Source organism: Strongyloides ratti (genome assembly GCF_001040885.1).
Source record: "Strongyloides ratti genome assembly S_ratti_ED321, chromosome : 1".
NCBI lineage: Eukaryota > Metazoa > Nematoda > Chromadorea > Rhabditida > Strongyloididae > Strongyloides > Strongyloides ratti.
The window spans coordinates 9,336,309-9,356,079 of NC_037307.1; the positions used below are offsets into that span (position 1 = coordinate 9,336,309).

The 19,771-nt window shown below is 21.4% G+C and overlaps 5 protein-coding genes across 5 annotated transcripts; 1 reads left to right on the forward strand and 4 right to left on the reverse strand.

The window, feature by feature from the left end:
* Positions 1-395: 395 nt before the first annotated feature.
* On the reverse strand, positions 396-5,319 carry SRAE_1000289700 (Armadillo-like helical domain and Formin, GTPase-binding and FH3 domain and Formin, FH2 domain and Armadillo-type fold domain-containing protein; the record flags this gene model as incomplete). Its single annotated transcript, XM_024650026.1, has 4 exons — positions 396-3,302; positions 3,443-3,493; positions 3,620-3,944; positions 4,010-5,319. 4 exons carry the CDS (start codon positions 5,317-5,319, stop codon positions 396-398), a joined length of 4,593 nt encoding a protein of 1,530 aa, XP_024503845.1.
* A 785-nt stretch (positions 5,320-6,104) lies between these two features.
* Positions 6,105-6,469, reverse strand: SRAE_1000289800 (Hypothetical protein; the record flags this gene model as incomplete). Its single annotated transcript, XM_024650027.1, has 2 exons — positions 6,105-6,236; positions 6,293-6,469. The coding sequence occupies 2 exons, from the start codon at positions 6,467-6,469 to the stop codon at positions 6,105-6,107; spliced, it is 309 nt and encodes a 102-aa protein (XP_024503846.1).
* Positions 6,470-12,085: 5,616 nt separating this feature from the next.
* SRAE_1000289900 (Protein-tyrosine phosphatase, receptor/non-receptor type domain and Protein-tyrosine/Dual specificity phosphatase domain and Protein-tyrosine phosphatase, catalytic domain-containing protein) lies at positions 12,086-15,522 on the forward strand (the record flags this gene model as incomplete). The annotated part of the gene is made up of 4 exons (XM_024650028.1): positions 12,086-13,732; positions 13,775-14,767; positions 14,809-15,103; positions 15,146-15,522. The coding sequence occupies 4 exons, from the start codon at positions 12,086-12,088 to the stop codon at positions 15,520-15,522; spliced, it is 3,312 nt and encodes a 1,103-aa protein (XP_024503847.1).
* Positions 15,523-17,243: 1,721 nt separating this feature from the next.
* Positions 17,244-18,362, reverse strand: SRAE_1000290000 (Serpin domain-containing protein; the record flags this gene model as incomplete). The annotated part of the gene is made up of 1 exon (XM_024650031.1): positions 17,244-18,362. The coding sequence occupies one exon, from the start codon at positions 18,360-18,362 to the stop codon at positions 17,244-17,246; it is 1,119 nt and encodes a 372-aa protein (XP_024503848.1).
* Positions 18,363-18,537: 175 nt separating this feature from the next.
* On the reverse strand, positions 18,538-19,748 carry SRAE_1000290100 (Coiled-coil domain-containing protein 149-A family-containing protein; the record flags this gene model as incomplete). Its single annotated transcript, XM_024650032.1, has 3 exons — positions 18,538-18,785; positions 18,827-19,589; positions 19,650-19,748. The coding sequence occupies 3 exons, from the start codon at positions 19,746-19,748 to the stop codon at positions 18,538-18,540; spliced, it is 1,110 nt and encodes a 369-aa protein (XP_024503849.1).
* Positions 19,749-19,771: the final 23 nt, after the last annotated feature.

Below are 19,771 nucleotides of genomic sequence, written 5' to 3' on the forward strand. Positions count from 1 at the left end.
TGAAAAAAATTTATAAATCAGGTAATCATTAACAACATAAAAATAAAAATACATTATTTTTGGCAATGAAAATTTTTTATTTCAAAAAATAACTATCATTTCTAATTAAAATTAATTATGGTATTGATAAAAAATAAAATTGACAATAACTTGTTATTTGTGTAAATTAAATTTTAACATTCTTTCATTAATATAAGTATAGATAATTGAATAAAGTATTTATAATAAAAGTAATTATTACAATTTGAAAAAATTACTAAATGTACAAATGTTGAATGAAAGAAAAATAATTTTATACAAAATAAAAACTTTTTTATATTTATAAGTTTTTGTTTTTTCTTTCTCTCTAAACATTATTTTACCGGAAATGTGTTAGATTCTTCTGACACAAATGTTTAATAGTTATTAAGAACTGACCCAAGTTGATCATCAACTAATTTCAATGTTCTAGTTCTACGAAGAGATTTTCTGTTAAATTGTCTAGCTTTCCTTCTATTATCTCTTGGTTCAGATTGAATGGTTGCAGCTTTCACTAAACCATCTAATATTTCATCGTCTCCATCATTTGTTTCACCACCATTAGGTCCTGGGGTTGATCGTAAAGCTTCTCTTTTAGCTATTATAGTTTGCTCAGCTGTTCTTTCTGGAGTTGGTCTAATTCGACGACGATTCAATGAATCATCCCCACCTGTTAACATTTTAGCCATCTCATCATGTCTATCTGAATCATTTTGAACAAATTGCCTTCTTCTTCCAACATTTGAACTATTTTCTTGATTGTTTTGTTTTTCTAATGCCCACATTTTACCTCTAGTTTTGTTCCTTTCTCTTTTATCAGCCAACCTTTTTCTTTGTTGGAGAATTTTATCTCTTGTAGTTCTATATTCTAAGGCAAATTCAATAACCATTTTACAAACTGTCATTGGTTTTTGATTAGGAATATCTTGTACTGTATACCCAAAAAATAATAAAAATGCATGCCATCTATTAATAGTTAACCTATAAATATTTTTTAATTGATGTATCCTTTTAGCAACATCACTAAGATATTCATCAATTTTTTGTTTCATTGAATGTGTACTTTCTTTTTGACTAATTTTATTTAAATAATCCCATGATGCTTTACAATCTTGTTCTAATTTCTTTAAATTTTCATGTAACTCTTCATAATCAATTCTTGCTGATCTAGCTACAGCACCAAATTCTGAATATAAATCTGTTCCATCAGAGTATGTGTCAATCATATACTCAGCTAAATGATATGTTAATGTGTGTTTATAAACAGGATCTTTGACTTCTGATGCCTTAGTTAGATAATCTAATTGAAATCCTTGTATTTCTGTTCCATTTAATGCATTTCCTATTGTTAATAACATACCCATAGCTGTACGAAATGTCTTTGAATATTCTATTTCTTTCATTGCTAATTGTAAATCCATTAATGGTTCAGCTATATCTTTTTCACAATTTTTATAATCTAATGTAAATAACCATAATTTTAATCTTTCTAATAAACATGGTATTTGATAAAGTTTTAACAAAAATTGTTCAGCATGTCCTAATGGCATATCTGGATTTTCTGCCATTTTATTTTGAATTAACTCAATTTCAGCAACTGTTGGCATCATTGTTTGTAATATCTTTTCAATACCTTCTTTATTAAGAACTAATGAATCAAATTTCATAATTGCTGCTGGTATAGCATTTATTGGTGGTAATTTTGTTAAACCAATATTTATTGCTTGTGATCTTTTCATTGATAAAACTTGTAAAACTTGTGGTTTAACTTCACCATTTGCTTTTTTAAGTATCTGTTTTTCTTGTTTCATTTCAAAAAGTTTTGCTAGTTTTGATGTATCAATTTGAGGTGTTTCAACTTTTTTCCAAAATGTACCCTTATTTTTTAATGTTGGTACTGGTGGTGGTTCTGCTACAACTTCCTTCCAATGCATTTTAACTAATGCTGCTTTAGATGAAGGAGGTGATGATTCTCTACCATCTTTTTTACCAAATGACAATGGTGGTGGAATATTTGGTGGTGCTGGTGGTATTCCTTTTATCATATTAGGAGGTGGAGGTGGTGGTGGACCACCAGATAAAAGATTTTCATTTCTAATATTATTTTGTGCCATTCTAGCTAAAACAAGAGGATCCTGCTCAAATTGATCATCATGAAATTCTGAAAAATCTAAATCATTAATAATTAATGGTTTATGTTTCAAATTTTCAGCAGCTTTTTTCCAATTAATTTCAGATTCACTTTGTTTACTTTCAAATAATCCACTTCTTGTAGAGTTTTCTTCTCTCATTTGAGCACGTTTTCGTAATTGAGCTGCAAAATTATTTGATACACCATCTTCTTCATCATCATGTCTTGTTTTCATCATTGGTTTAATAGTTGGTTCTTCTTTTTTATTATCAACAGTTTCAGGAAATTCCATTGATACTTTTTCAGTTGGAGAAAATAACATTGATGGAAATGATGGTGGTGGTGCTTTTACTTTTGGTTCCTCATCCTCAATTACAACTGGTGGTTCATCATGTTTAATTTCATTTTTAGTTATTTCATTTCTACAATTTTCTTTACCATCAAGATTATTATTATTGTTATTAGGAGGTATAACACCATTTTTATTAATATCATTTCTTTCATAATTATTTTTCATTACATAATTATTTTTAGGAATACTATTTTTATCATTATCATTTTTATCATCTTTAATCCAATCACCTTTCATTAATTTTTGTGCTTCATTTTCAAATTTAGAAATATTTTCACTGAATTTTTTAGTTTCTTTTTCAATATTTATACCATTATTATTAATAGCTTGTTTATCTCTTCTAAAACTACTTCTATCATAATTTCCATTATTAATTTGACTATGTCTCATTTTAACTACTAAACCATCACTTGAATCACTCTCATCATTTGCTGCATCTTCTTGTTTTAAAACTTTTTCATATAATGCTACTTGATCTTGTAATTCTTTATTTGCTATACTATTCATTGCTTTTAAACATTCTTCTATACCCTGTACTTCTAATGAATCTACAATATCATAATATGTATCTTGATCTGGAATACCATCTAATGTTTTATTTATAACAGTCATTCCATATACTAGAGTTTCTTCATCTGTTGCATTACGTTCTCGTAAAATTCTCATAATACTATACCATGGTTGTCTATTATTTTCACGATCAACTGCTGTAACAGATGCCAGGAGGAGTAAACTATTTGAATCAGTATATTCAACAAAGACTAATAAAAGTTTTAATGCAGTTTTTACAACAAGACGATACTGTAATAAAATATTAATTAATAAATAAAATATAAATATAAATATATTATAAATGGTAAAAATGATTATAAGCAAGACAATATCGATTAGATAATTAAAAGACATGTTAATAAATAAATAAAAAGTTAAGATATATTTACCCATTCTAATCTTAAAGGACTCATTTCTCTTCTTTCTTCTTCATTCATCAACTAAAACAAGGACATTTTTTTTTTTAAAAATAAATTTATTTACATATATATTTATAAAATAAAGCATTAATAAATAGCATATTTAGAAGCTCTAAACTTTATTAAAAATATTTAAAAAAAACTTACTGGTGAATCTAATAATTCATAAAACCATTTAATTGTATCATTATGAGCAATAATTCCATTCATACCATCAACATATAACATAATTTGCCCCAATGCTCTTAAAATATAATTTTGATGATTTTGATCAGAGATTCTTCCTAATTTAATTAATGAATCTAATCCTTCAGATTGAACAAATTCAGGAACCAAATCTTTATCATCTTGAAATACTTTTTTTAATGCAAATAAAGCTCGGCGTTGATCTCTACCAGAGGAGTATAATAATTTTTCAATCATTATTTTTACACGTAATGATGTTTGTGTCCTTACAACAAGACTACTTTTTCTAAAAAAAAATTAATTAAATATTATATATTATTTAAAAAAATAAAAATTATGTTTTGAAACAACCTAGTTAAGCCTAAAATATTGTATGCATCATCTACACTCATTAAAGTATCATCCTCATTTGATGGTACATTTTTTCCAAAAGTTGTTTTTGTATGAATATTATTAATTGTATTATTATTACAATCATTTATTAAATCTTTTTTTCCAAATGTTGTTGTTGTAGAAATTTCTGAATATATAGTGGTATTATTATTATTATTATTATTAGTAATAGTAGTAGTAGTAGAAGATAAAGGTAATAATGTATCAGAAACTATCTTATTTTCATTAATATCATTATAAACATTTTTATTATTAGATAAACGTTTAATGGTAAATGGAACTCTTTCATTAACCATACTACTTTTGTCAACATCATCCTGTTTTTGAGAATACTCTTTAATTAAATTTTTTATTCCACCCCTCGTTATGTTAATCTCATCAATGGATTTATAATTTTTTAATACATTTTCTTCATTAATCTTATAATCATTAACATTCTTATTAATTTCTTTAATGTTACATTTATCCATATTATTATTCTTTTCATTATACCGCATATTATTATCCTTTTTGTTTTCATATACATCTTTGTATGAATTTTTTGTTGTTGAAAATTCAAGAAAATTCTTTTTTATTGTATCATTAGAATTGATAATATTTTTTTCATTATATTCAGGTGTTACATCATCATCAATATATTGTGAAACAGAATCAAGTGTAAATGGTTTAATTGATGAATGATTTTTATGATATGAATTTCCTTCTATCTCATCAATTGATGTTGAAAACCATTGTTTTTTTGGTGATGTTATCTTTTTTTGTAAACCATTTAATGGAATAATATTATTAATTTTAGATGCAATACTATTCTTTTCATTTTTTATAATTTCATTACTTCCATTTATTAATTTGTCCCTTGAAATTAAATTTATTGGTTTAATATTTAGAGGTTCATGAAGATTTCTACCACCACTTATTCCAACTTTATCTCTTAAATAATTGGTTATTGAATCATTTTTATGTTCTTCAACTGTGGCTGCTTTTGTTTGAAATGATTTAGATATTAAATTTTTTTTTTTATTACTTCCTCTTGATGGTAATGTTGATGTAGTATAGTCATCATGAATACTTTTTAATGGTCCACTAGATAATGGAGGACCATCACAATCAATGTCAATAGAATAACATTTCCATGGTGTTAAGGTACTTGAAGTTATTGAAGAGGAATTAGAAGAAATATCACTTACAACAGAAGTGCCAAGGCGCATCTTTAAATGATTATTCTTATTAATATAACGATTTCCATTCCAAGAATTATATTCAGTCATTGTAATTTAATAATAAACATATATACATATATGTATACCATAGAATAAAATAAATAGTAAAAATATTTTTGAAGGCCAATAAATACAAAATCAATCCAAGTAAGTTATAAGATATAATTTTATCAAAATTATATAAAATGTCTTAAAAGAATTTTATCAAATTCGTACAATTATAACCCTTTCTCATCCCATCCCATTTGTGGATCTTTACTATTTTCAATTTCTCTATTTAAAAGATATATTAGATATCTTCTTTTGATTTAAATATATAACTATTTTTGTTATACCAACATACTTCTTAAATTAATTCATAACCAAGGTTTTTACCAATGGAGGGGGTATATTAATAATTTTAATATAAATTACAACATCTCTTTTTGATAAGAAAGGTTATTCATATAAATATATTAAGAGAGACATTTTATGATTAATAAAACTATCTCTTTGCGGTTATTAATGATATTTTAGAAGTAAAAGATTAAATGATCTTACAAAAGACATTTACATACATTTATTTATAATGATGTGATCTAATTTTAGGTGTGATTCTTTTACTATCCCCAATGGATATGTACTTTTAAATTGTCTTTTTATCATTAAATATTTATATTAATTTTTATCATAAATATTTAAGAAAATGATAAATTTCTTAAAAAAAATATAATAATAATTAATATTTATTTTTATTCTTATAAAACTTCTTCATTTTTAACCATTTGATGATGCATCATAAATTTTGGACATTTTTTTTTTAAATAATAAATAAAAAAAAAAATAAATAAAACTTACGGATCATTTTGTAATATTTGTAATTCATCTTGTTGTTCAGATAATGTCATATCTGAATCTAAATATGTACCAAAATCATCAGCACCATTTTCTAATTTTCTAAATAATTGTAATGCTGCATCACCACTCTATAAAAATAATTAATTTTTTTTTTACATTAAATAAATAAAAAATAAAAATTTACTTTATGAGGTGCTCTTATACTTCTAATAACATCTCCAATTTGATCTCCAATAGGAGTATGTAATTGAAAAGAAAAAGTAACTTGTCTCATAGGTTCTAAATAACATGTAGATGTTGTAACAAATGGATCACCATCATTAAGATATTGTATCCTACATGTAAATTTCTCCTCAACCATCTTTATTTCAAATTAAAAATATATTATTGATACTTTTTTTTTTTAATTAAATATAGATAGAAGTGAATAGTAGTAATTTAAAATTATCCAAAAATTTAACAATAAATAATTCTACTTATAGATAAAATTTTTCAAAATTTTTACACCTGAAAAATATGATTGTCTTCTAATTAAATACTACTATATACTGAGCGTTAAAATTAAAAATTTTTAACAAAAAAAAAAAATCAACTTCTCGCTTTTCTATATCTATCTTCAAACAATATATTAAATAAAGGTAGGTATTAATTTTGAAGGAATGTCATTTTTAGCTTTATATTATTTAATGAAGCGTTATAAATTGATTTAAAAGAAGTTAAGATAAATATATGCATAAAAATATGTTTTTATTTAACATAGAAAATATTTTAGTAAATGTACGTATAAATGCAAATATCTAATTATTTATAATTTATCCAATAACGCTAATTAACATCACAAAAATTTTTGTCTTCAAAATAATATTAAATATATAATAAATATATATATATATAATAGATAAAAAGTAGTTGGGAGATTAAAAAATTTTTTAGTTTATAGAATATTTATCATATTTTGTTGACATTAAGGTAAGACAAATATAATTTTATTATTATTATTTTTTTTTCTTGTTAAATTAACAATAATACTATTTAACTATTTTTCTTAAACCAAAATTGTTATATTTCTTTTTAACATTATGATAGGTAAAAAAAATAATCATTTCTTTTGTTAAATAATTAAAAAAAATTATATATTATATAAATTAAGGAAATAAAAGTAATGAGAAAATATTTTTAAACAGCATGATAAAATAATAAAAATTTTTCTTTTAGTTTATCATTTAAATGACAACCTTAGCTTTTCCACTATTTAAAATTTTTATTAAAATGTATGTTTATTTATTATTATTTTAAAATATATACATTTATAATAATATGATGAAAAAGAAAAAAAAAAACATCCTTGATCCATTACACAAATGATGAGAAAAAGAAGTAAAAATAAAAAATATATATATAGGCATAAAAATCAGAAATTAAGGAACACATTAAAATTTTTGATACTTGATTAACAACTTCAATTTAATTGATAATACTTTTACACAGTATAATGTATTATTATATGGGTGGATAAGGTGTAAATAAATGGTTAATTTTAATATTAAGAGTTAAAAGCCTTGAAAATAAATGTAATATATAAAATATATATTGTATCAAATAATGTTATCTTTGTTATTGATGCCACGATTTTTACTTTATAGAAATAATATATTATTTACATATATCTTTTAAAAATTTTTACTACCATCACTTCTTGTTAAAATAGAGAAATGAGGTAGTGATAATATGTATATGTATTACTTGGTAAAGTACAGATGCTTTGATACTTAAAAATTATGTAGATTTGAAGACGCTAGATGATGATAAAAGATCAATGTTTTATCTATTTTAATATATATACTTAATACATATCTTTTATATCTCCAGAAAAGTGTATAATAAATATATATATATATATCAAGAATAATAAATTATTAGAATATCATAAAAAATGTAGATAAACATTTTGTTTTTATTTTAAAAAGATAATTTATTCAAAGAAAAATATATATATAATTGTTTCTAATTATAAAATAACCTAATTGAAAAAATATTTTAAATGATAATAAGCTATTATTATAAAAGTTAAATAATAAAAGAATAAGATTCTTTTTTTTTATTGTTATAATAAAAATATATATATATATACGTATATATAATTATAATAAAGAACAGATATACATACAAAAAAATATATATATATATATAATATAGTCCACCAAGAATCATGAGTAAGTTAAAATAAAACGATTTCTAAAAAATAATCTTTAAACAAACGTTAGTGAAGAGATGAATTGTAAAAGTTAAATGAAATGTTACAAATATAATATAATAAAAGAAATCAAAAAAATTTTTTTTTAACTTTTTTTATATATATATAAACTTTTGTCAACTGATAATGTATCTTCATACCAAGATGACGATTTTAAAAAATTTTTAACAATTTTATTTATGATGGTGAAAGGTAAGGTAATGTTTATAGTTGGTACAAAAGAAAATAGGTAAAGCTAAAATCTTTGAATAATGAACATATAGCATTGTATTATTTACTTAGCCGGATATCTGGAAGTTAGGATAAAAGGTACGCTAAAAGATTATTTATACAAGGAACAGGAATTAGTGCAAATAGATATTGTGAAGATTAATATTTGATATAAAAAATAATTAAAAGAAGAAAAGAAATGTTAATTATTTAATCAATTTTTTGTTAGTTTTAAATTTAAATATGTTTTAAAAAGATTAAAGGTAATAAGTAGAAAAAAAAAATTTGAAAATATGATATTTTCTCAAGAGTTGTCATAATATTTCTAGTTTTACAAAAGTATATAGATAAAATTATATTCTACTAATGTATTTTTTTTTTCTACTATTAATTTAAATAATTTATTTTATCTATTGTTATATGTTACAAGAAAGTTATATTAATCAAAAGATAATTATACATTATTTTATTTACTAAAAAAAATAAATATTAAAAGAGGTAGGTTAAATGAAACTTGAAAATAGTGATTTTATTTTTCTTTTTTTTGAAAAAAAAAATGTTTAATAATCCATACGATTAACTAGAATATTTATAGATATATATATATATATATATGTACATAGATATTTATTTTTAGTATATATTAGAAAAAAAAAATTTCTTAATGGCAATTATCTGAGAAAAAAAAATATTTTTTTTATAGCTATACAAAATTATTTCTTCAATCGTTTAATTATTCAAAAAAAAAGTAAATAAATAAAAGTAGAAATATATATATATATAATTGACAATATTTTGATAAAAAATATAATTAATAACAATTAAAAATAAATATATAAAATTTCTCAATATCAAAATAAAATTAACCAGAATGACATTTGTCTTCTTTTCTCTTTAAAAGAAAAAAAAATTCTCTTTAAAGCAATTAAAAGAATAGAAAAAAAAAAGTTTCTAGATTTTTGGAGTCACTCCACAAAATAGTATTAATAATTGAGAAGTTAGTCATCATAGTAAATAATATTGATAGATTATATTAAATGATAGAAAGTGTGTATCCTTTTCATATAATAACTTTAAAATTATTTTATTTTGTTAAGGAGTTAAAAAAAAAACCATTATATGTTTATTTTTCCTTTTTCATCATACAAATTTTTTTTTTTAAAATGTTTATTATTATTTTTCTTTTGACCATCACACAATATTATTTGACTATTTAATCAAAAGAATTTTAAAATATAAAATTTTATAGTACATGATTATCAAGATGATTAGGAAAAAAAGATAAAACAAAAGAAAGAGGTATTTGTAATTTATTAATCATTTAAATTATAAAAAGTAGAACATTACTGTTTAATGTTTATAGAATTAATATATAAAATATATTTATTTTTGATCAAGCTATTAAAAGTTGTATAGAAGAAAGATCTACAAAGGTTATTAGTAATAATCTTTGTAGACAATAATATTAAATATATAAGTAGACTTTTTGTTTTAATGTAAATATAAATACTTTAATGAAAATTAACTATTATTATGTATTGTATATGTATACATATGTTTATATTAATATATCAAAATAACAATTATAAAAAAATGATAAGATAATTAAAAATTTTTCAAAAAAAAAAGACATAAAATAAAAATCATAGATAATGATAAAAACAATAAGCTACTTTAACATTTTATAAATAACAATTAATATATCATATTAAATGATAAAAGTCACAAATGCTATCAATAAATATTGACTATACTTTCATTTATTTCAAACACATAATATTTTTATATTATTAAATACTTTCAAAAAATACATATATATATATATATATTAATTTTTTTTTTTTAAAATTATAACTGTTATAATAAAAAAGATTTTATACTATTTATGCAAAATTTTTATATTACTTTAATAAAAAAAATTTCTTTTGAAATATAGAAAAGCAATAAATTATCATGTAAAGTATGAATAAACAATATTTTAATTGTCTATGATCCAACATCAAATGATATATGTTAAAAATTATTTTACCATGAAATTATATCCATTAAATTTAATTATCTTTTCTCCTTATCATTAATAATATTTTATAATTGTATAGATATTTATAAATACAACCTTCTATAAATAGTTATCCATGTCCTTTTTATTAAAATTTCTATTTTTTCTTAACTTTTAATAAGTGATTCTCAATTACCTCCAGTTACCTATTTGGAATGTCCTTCACTCATCCAGAAAATGTTTTTAACCTTTATATTATAAGAAAAATATTTTTCATAATTTAAAAATTATTATTATAATAGATATCAATAATTTTAACTATTCTATTTTTGATTATAATCTTATATTGTAATCTATATTTGACACCTTTACTTATTAACATACCTAAGATTTTATCAATTTTTTCTTTTGATTATTATTAATGTCATATTTAATTAACACAATTCTTTCTCTCTACAAAACACAATTTGCCATATATATTAAATACATATAAAATTATTATATTTTACCAAAACAAATACTTTATTATTAATATTTACATTTTATTATCTCAATATGAATATTAACACTTTTAAAGTTTATACTCAAAAATAGAACTACTATTTTTATTATCAAAAAAACATATACTAACAAAGATAAAAAAAAAATTACATAAAAATGTATTATTCAAATATTAATGGATTCTTTTTAAAATTAAAAAGTATAACTATTATTGAAAGTTTCAAGGAAGTAAAAAAAAATTATTTTCACTTATCATGATAAAAAAAAGAACAAATATATTAAAATGATTTTTCATACATAAAATAATAAATCAAATATTTAATGGCAATGAAATTATAATAGAAAATAGACTAAAATTGATACCAGATGTTAAAAAATTATCATATTATAAATAAAATAGGGAAAAAAGAATTATTAATCTCCAAAAATTGTAGATTAAAATAAAAAAAATAAATAAATAAAAAGATATTAAGTAACAAGTTATTTTTCTTTTGTACCATTAAAAAGTATTCTAAAATAAAACTTTTTATTTGCATTTAATCATATTAAGATATAATAAATAATAATATTTTTGTTAAAATTTTGTTTTTTGATTTTAGTGAAATTAAATCTAAATATTTAAAGAGTCTAGTGTTAAATATAATACTTTTTTTTTTTTATAAATTTCATATGATTTTTTTTAACATTACAATTTTTAATTTATTTGCTAGATATATTTATAGAAGGTAAATGTTAAGTAATATAATATTTTTAAAAATTAACATTTTATGATAATTAATAATGTATATATAAAATAAAAAACAACAATTTTTTTTTATTTTACATTTTAATATATTAATATTCAATGATTTTTTAAATATATATTAATATAAAACAACAATAAAAAAAAAAAATTTATCAAGGGATTATTTTTTTAAAAAATGATTTTTTATTATCATCATGTTATTAAGGTGTTAGTTTTTTTTATACAAATAAATAGTGTCTTATTATTATATACAAAAGAATTGCAATACATGGAAGATATAGATAAACCAAAAGTATTACTTAATGTACCAGTGATGATAAACATTTATCATCCACTTATTTTAACAAATTGTCAAAAACAATTGATAAAATACACTTCAAAAAATATAAGAAGTATAAAATCTTTCAATAATTATCAAAAAATTAAAAAAAATGAGAGTAAATGGATAATTGTTTATCTAAATAGCATTGATTTAACATTAGAAAATTTATGTGGTCCAATTAAAAAAAATAACAAAACATTGAATTATAGTGACTGGGGATTTCCTTTAACTTTAAATCAATTACCATCATCTTATAATGAAAAAAAAACATATAATGCTCAGTTTAGAGATAAACCTATAATTTTAAGTTGTGGTAATGAAGATTTAGTATATATTAGTAAAAATGAAAATAGGATTATTAAAGATTTTAATTATAAAAAAGATCAACTATACAAAGGTGATATGATATATGGATTTCGTAGAAAAAACTTTTTAAATAAAACTGATATTGTCCAACCATGTGGAGGTTTAAAAGTTATTCATAAATTTCCAAAAATAGGTATAAAAGATAAAAATGAAAGAAAAATTATAGTCAATAAAATAGAGTTAAAGTTTATTAAAATATTATTTGCAAATGATAGTTATCAATTTCAATATATCTTTGAGAATCATACATCAAATCCAAATTTTTTTAAATACACAAATACAACCATTAATGAGGAAAAATTTATAGAAAATGACAATTTTGTTTTTCTACGCCAAAAAACAATTAATAGTGATAAGAAAATTATTATAGATAGTTTTCAAATAATTAATTTTATATTAGCATGTTCCAATTGTGAAAATAACAAAAGTACCATTGAACAAAAGTTTTTCTTTGGTCCATCAGAAAATACTACAATTGTAAGATTATCAATATTTTATGATCCCAATGTGGTAAAAAATATAAAACCTAACTGTTCAATTGATGAAATATCCTTTGGTTATTTAAATTTAATTACTTTTAATAATAGCACATTCAATGTTAATGAATTAAAAAATAACACATTCTTTAAAAATTTTACAAAAACAGGAAACTTTATTGTTTATGATAAAAATGTTGATATAACTTTAAATTGTACCTACAAAACACCGACTGGATATTATTACATTGTAAAGAAATACAAAAAATCAATACAATTTCAAAGAAATAAAATAAATTTAAAAAAAAGAGAAAATATTAAAAAATTTAATGAAAATGATGTCGAAACATTATCAATAAATAATATTATTATTATTATAGTAATATTAATTTTTTCTATTTTATTTATTATCTGTGGTATTTATTATTTATGTAGCAATAAAAAATTTAGTAGATTTTTCCATGTAAGGAAACTTAAAAAACTCTACCCAAACATATATGATTTTTGGAATTTTGTTAAAGAAGTAGATATTGAATATTATATTGAAGAGTTAAAAGATAAAAATTGTTTACCAAAAATGGTTTCAAAAATTAATTTCAAAGTTATCATGTCTGGATGTGATACATTTAAAATTTCTGATGGAGAACATAATATTAAATCAATTGTTTCATCACAAAAAAATGAAGATAAAAAATTTTATGCACATTACGTTTATTCAATAGCTCCTGATCGAACATACATTATATCAGATGTAAATTTTTAATTTTTATTTTATTTTTTTTGTTAATTTTAGGGTCCCAGAAAAGAGACAATTTCGATATTTTGGAAAATGATAATTTTAGAAAAAGTTTCAACTATACTTTTTATTTCATCCCAAATTTCTGAAATAGATAGTGAATTTATCAAACAATACTTGAATGTAGAATGTCAATTTTCTGATGAAGTAACTATATTTATTCAAGATAAATATGTGATAAAACATTTAACTACAACTGTGTTAAGATTAAAAGTTAGTATAGATGAATATCAAGATTATCCTGTTACAGTGTTTGTAGTTGATAATTGGGGAATAAATGAAATACTTGAATCTTCTACAAATTTAATTGATTTATATGAAGAAATTCGTAATGAAACTGATGAATCTCCAGTTCTTATTCATGAAACAAATATGTCTGGATCACGTACATTTACTTTTGTATATTTTGCTTCTATAGTTGAAAGTTTTATTAATAATAAAAAAATTGTTGATCCAATGAAAATAGTTAAAGCAATTAAAGAACAAAGAAGTGGTGGATCGTTATCATCAATAGAAAGTGCTTTTCTTTTGTATTGCATAATAGAATATTTTATGTTAAAAGGAATCCTTTTAGAAGATGAAAATACAATTTTATTTATGTCAAATTGTACTAATTATATTCGTTCACTACAAAACAAAATATTATCTATTGATGAAAAAAAAAGTAGTTTTCTTGCTTATATTAATAATTTGGATTTGGAAAAAATAAAAGCTTTTGATGATTTAATACAACGTACTTATATTTTACCTGATAAAATTCTTAAAGTTATATGCTCTCAATTTTATTATGCTTTAGAGGAAGAAAAATTAAACCAGTTAAAAGGTTATAAAAAAATACGTTATGAAAATGTTCCATTGTTAGATGAATTTTATCTTTATTATTCATCTAATCATGTAACACTACAACAAATTTATCAAAATTATCTTTATGTAAATCATTTTTTTTATCCAATAAAAAACAACAAATATAGAAAAATAATAATGTCTCAAGTATGTTTATAATATTATCATATTTAAAATTATTTCTTTAGGCTCCATCTTTAGAATCATTTGTAAATTTTTATAAAATGATTTATGAACAAAAAGTAAGTATTATTGTAGCATTGGTAAATGTTGAAGAGTATAACTCTGGAAGTTGGGAAATTTATTTTCCATTAAATCAAATGGAATATGTAGTAGGAGATTTTGTTATTAATAAAGTTTCTGAAAAATCAAATATTTCAAATGGAGTATATGCTATCAAATATCTTCTAAAAATAAAAAATTATCCCCCAGAAACAAATGTTTATTTTACACTTCTTCATTATGAAGGCTGCCCAACTGATGGTAATGTTTAAATTTTAATGATTTAAATAATTAAACTTTAAGGTCTTGCTACAACACCAGAAGGATATTTTTCAATATACTATACAATTTTATCATCAAGTTGTGATAGACCAATATTAATTCATGATACAGCTGGTATTTCAAGAACTGGAATAATGTCATTAATAACTTATATGATTGATAATATTGAAAATAGTAGACCTTTTGATCCATCAATTGATTTACTTATTTTACGCCAACATCGTTATGGTGCTGTTGCAACAGTTGGACAATTTTTAATGGCTCTTCAGGTGGTATGTTACTATTATAAAAATTTTATAGATAAACTAGAAGACGATATGTATATAAAAATAAATAGTGTGCTTTCACAAGAAATAAGTTTTTGGAGAGATCGTAATTCTGAAATAAAAAAGAAATAAGCACCTTTATAAATAGTAATAATTTTATCAGTAACATTTGACTTTAAATCACATTTAATTTAAATAAAGAAAAAAAAAACTGTAATATTATATTAATAATTTTTACTACACATTAATCAATATATTTTAAAAAACTTAATTAAAAGAAAATATTATAACATTTTTTTATACTAAAATGTTTAAAAAATTATATGAATGTTTAGCATTTAATCATATTTCTTAGTACATTTATATAACAATATTTCAAAAGTTTTTATATAAATTTAGATTATATATTCATAAAAAAATATATTATTTATAAATTTACAATCATGTTAAAAAAAAAATAAACAGATTATCCTTCAAAAAAAATAAAACAAACTTAAAAAAGGATTCTAAATATTGGAATAAATAAAAATGGCCCTGGTTCAGTTTGGGTGCCCGAGTGGTTAAGGGGCCGGCCTGCTAAGCCGTTGGGCTTTGCCCGCGCGAGTTCGAATCTCGTCCCAAACGAATCAACTTTTGTTTCTAGAAACTTTTTTACTCTTTCTAAATGCTGAATGAAAAATTATACTTAGTAATAGGATGTTTCAATACTAGAAATATACCAATTTAAAAAAAGTGGCATAAAATAGTAAAAAATACAATCTTTAGTACTTTTTTTATTTTTATTTTATGGATTCATGAAACATTTAGAATCATAAAAACTAATTTAAATTTTATCAAAAAAGAAATTGATTTGAAGCAACATTTATATGGTTAGAAATTTGCTACCTGTTAAATATACATTATTATTTACGAAATAAATACGTATATCTTCAAAAAATATTTTCATATCTTGTTAGAAAACTACTTCAGATTCATAAGTACAAAAAAAGATGCCTATTGCAGGAATCGAACCTACGTCGCCACGGCCACAACGTGGAGTACTAACCACTATACTAAATAGGCCGGAAGCATTAAAAAATTGCCTTTTCATGCGGATTCTTAACGTTTTCATTCAATTTTAATGTTATAATTTATAACTTTTAGTAGAAAAATAATAATTGACATAGTTGAATCTTCATATAACATAAATATCTTACAATTCCTACACTAATAAATAAATCTTAATTAGTAAATTACAAATTTTAAACTTTGTTTTCCACTAAAAGTTTTATAGTTATTCAAAAACACTAAACTTTTAGCTAAAATTTTTGGTTTCTAAAATGAAAACCTTTTAATCAAATACCATAAATAATCTTCTTCTATTAATATAAATAATTTTACACATAAATATATGTATGCTATGTGAAATAGATGTCTTGGTAAAAACTATTCACATAAAGTTTTTATCGATATATATACTGTTAATTGGATATACAATTATAAAAGTTAAAAAAGCAATTTAATACTCATTAACATAACTCTGATAAAAAGTTTTTGTAATTAAATAGCCCGGTAAATCAGTGGGTAGCCAAGTCAAGAAAAGCATCAATAGTCCAAAGAGCATAAATAGCAAAAAATACATCGATAATTTAAAAGATGGCAATAATCAAAAGACTCTCAATAACTTTTCAAAGCTTAAAAATTTATTCAGAAAAAAAAACATACTTTCAAGACAATATAAATTCAGAAGACTATTTTAAAAAATATATTTAAAAATTAAAAAATTATGTCTTGGAATTTTTTTGAAAAATGTAATCTTCTTTTAAAAATATTCATAAAAAAGAGATAAAAAAAATGAGTAATCATTTTATGGTTTATTGATAAATTCCTGTAAAAAGTATATTTTCATGATTATCCATAATAAAATAGGCGAATGGATGATCTGCTCTGAAAACATAATTAGGTGTTGGTTTGTGTGGAAGTGAACTTCGACACATCATAATTACTGCAGTTGCTGCTGCAGCTTCTGTTCCTTCTTCATCAACCTCAACAAAAGCCTTTTGAATAATTTTACTTATTTGTAAAGGTTCCTCATCTGTCATCAATGAAAAATCAGCATAATCAGAAAATGGTAACTTCATACCAAGATTTGATAATGTTTCATTTAACTGATGCATTGATTCAACTTTAAATTTTGGAAGATAAACATGTACTGGTAACTTATCGGTTGAATCTATTAAATCAAATAATGTATTACCATCTAATGTTTGTAATCTTTCTTTCAATGTATTTCTTTCTTTTGGTAATAAAATTATCATTCTTTGTTTGTCTCCTTCATACTCTAATTGTATTAGTTGATATTCCTCATTTTCATAATACTTATATTTATCTTTCTTAAACATCATGTCAACTTTTTTTGTTGTATTTTGAGTAATATAAAAGTCATCTTCTTTTGTTAAATTTTTATCAAATTTTAAACACCATTTTCCTTTAAAATATATAGCATTAATCAAAATTAATCTTGTTAAGTCATTCAAATCACTAGGACTAATAAGATTTTGTATTATATCATTTGTTGCTTTTTGAACAAAATTATTTATAATATCACAAGTATTAGGAGAATTAAAATCAACCTGTTCAAATTGTCCTTCATAATATTTCTTAATATCCTCTGTAAATGACTCTAACAATGAAAAATTTTCTTTGACATAAATCTTATTTACAGATTGTAACAATGAATCTTCATTTTTAGTCAAATCATTTAAAAATTCATTAAAATGTTGATGTAACTCTTCATCGTTATTTTCACCAACAAGAAAGCTTTTAATTTCTTCCTTTGTTTTTCCATTACTTCCCAAATAAGCCATTGACAAAGCTATTGCTAAACTTATTGGTGAATATATAATAGATTGTGATGTTTCATTTTCAATTAATTTGTTAAAACATTTAATTGCTAAATTAGCATGAATTATAGAAAGTGTTGTAGATGACATTTTTAGTAATAAACAATATAAAATGATAAAATTTTGAAATAATTTATCAATTTATACACTTAGAAAAAGTATGTATGTGTATTTTATTACTAATATAAAAATTTATCGATTCATATACAATAAAAAAAAAATTTTAATATTAAAATATTATTTTAAATACCTTTGTAGGAAATAATTATTTTTTCAATAGTAATTCATTAAGAAAATCTTTATTTGGAGATTTACAAATTTTTTCTCTACTTTTTTCTAAACTTTTTATTTTTAATTCCATTTCAGAAACTTTTTTAGCTAAAATTTTATTTGCATTTCTTTGATGTGTTAAAGCTAATTTTTTATCATTACAATAATCTACAAGTAATTGAGTTAATGTTTTGTAGTCGTCTTCTGTTACTCCATCTCCTGATGAACCTAAAATTTCTTTAACTAAAAAAATTATTATTAATTTAATATTTTATTAAACAAACTTTGTTTAAATGTAATTATTTTAGTATCTCTATTTGGAAAAAAATCTTCCATCTGACAATCATAAGTTTCTCCATCATCTACATATGAATTTCTTCCTAGTAAATTTTTATATTTTTTTAAAGTAGCCTTTGCCATTCCTCTTTCTTGTTTCATATTTTCAAGTTGAGCTTTCATTATTCTGTTATCAGCAAGTACACGATCAATATCTTCATCTATTGCCTTTGGATCTCCGTTAAGAAGGTAAATAATTTCTTGTGATAATCTTTCAACTTTTTCTTTCATTGAATCTCTTTCTTTAATTATTTCTTCTTTATCACTTAACAATACACTAACATCATTTTTTAATTCTTCACTTTGTTTTTTAAATTTTTCAATTTCAAATGATTTTTCTTTATAATCTTCATTACCAATTTCTTTTACTTCTAATTTAGCAATCTTCTGCCTATACCCAAGACAATCTTTTCTTAAATTTCTAATCTCATCCTTCAACTGATCATTTTCTTTTAACAAATATTCTTTTTCTTTTTTAAAATTTTCTTTTTCTTTTACTAATTGATTACATTTATCACGAATTTTTGAGTAATCTTTTTCAAATTGCTTTCTTAATCCTTCTATTAATTCATTTTCTTTTCTGATATCAATTTCTAATTTTTGACAATTTTTTTCACTTATTTCTAATTTAGAATGAGCTAAAGATAAATCTTGAGAAATTTTTAATATTGTTTGTGTTTTTGAATGTATTTTTCTACCAAAATATTCTAACTATAAAATTTTAATATTTATTTATTTTTTTCTTTTTTATATATAAAATAAAAAACTTACCTCATTACATAATTTTTTTACATTATCTTCTGAAATATGTACTTTACCATTTCTATCCAATGTAACACCAATCGTCTTATAATTAATATTTCCATTCATTGAAAATATTTCCTTATCAGGAT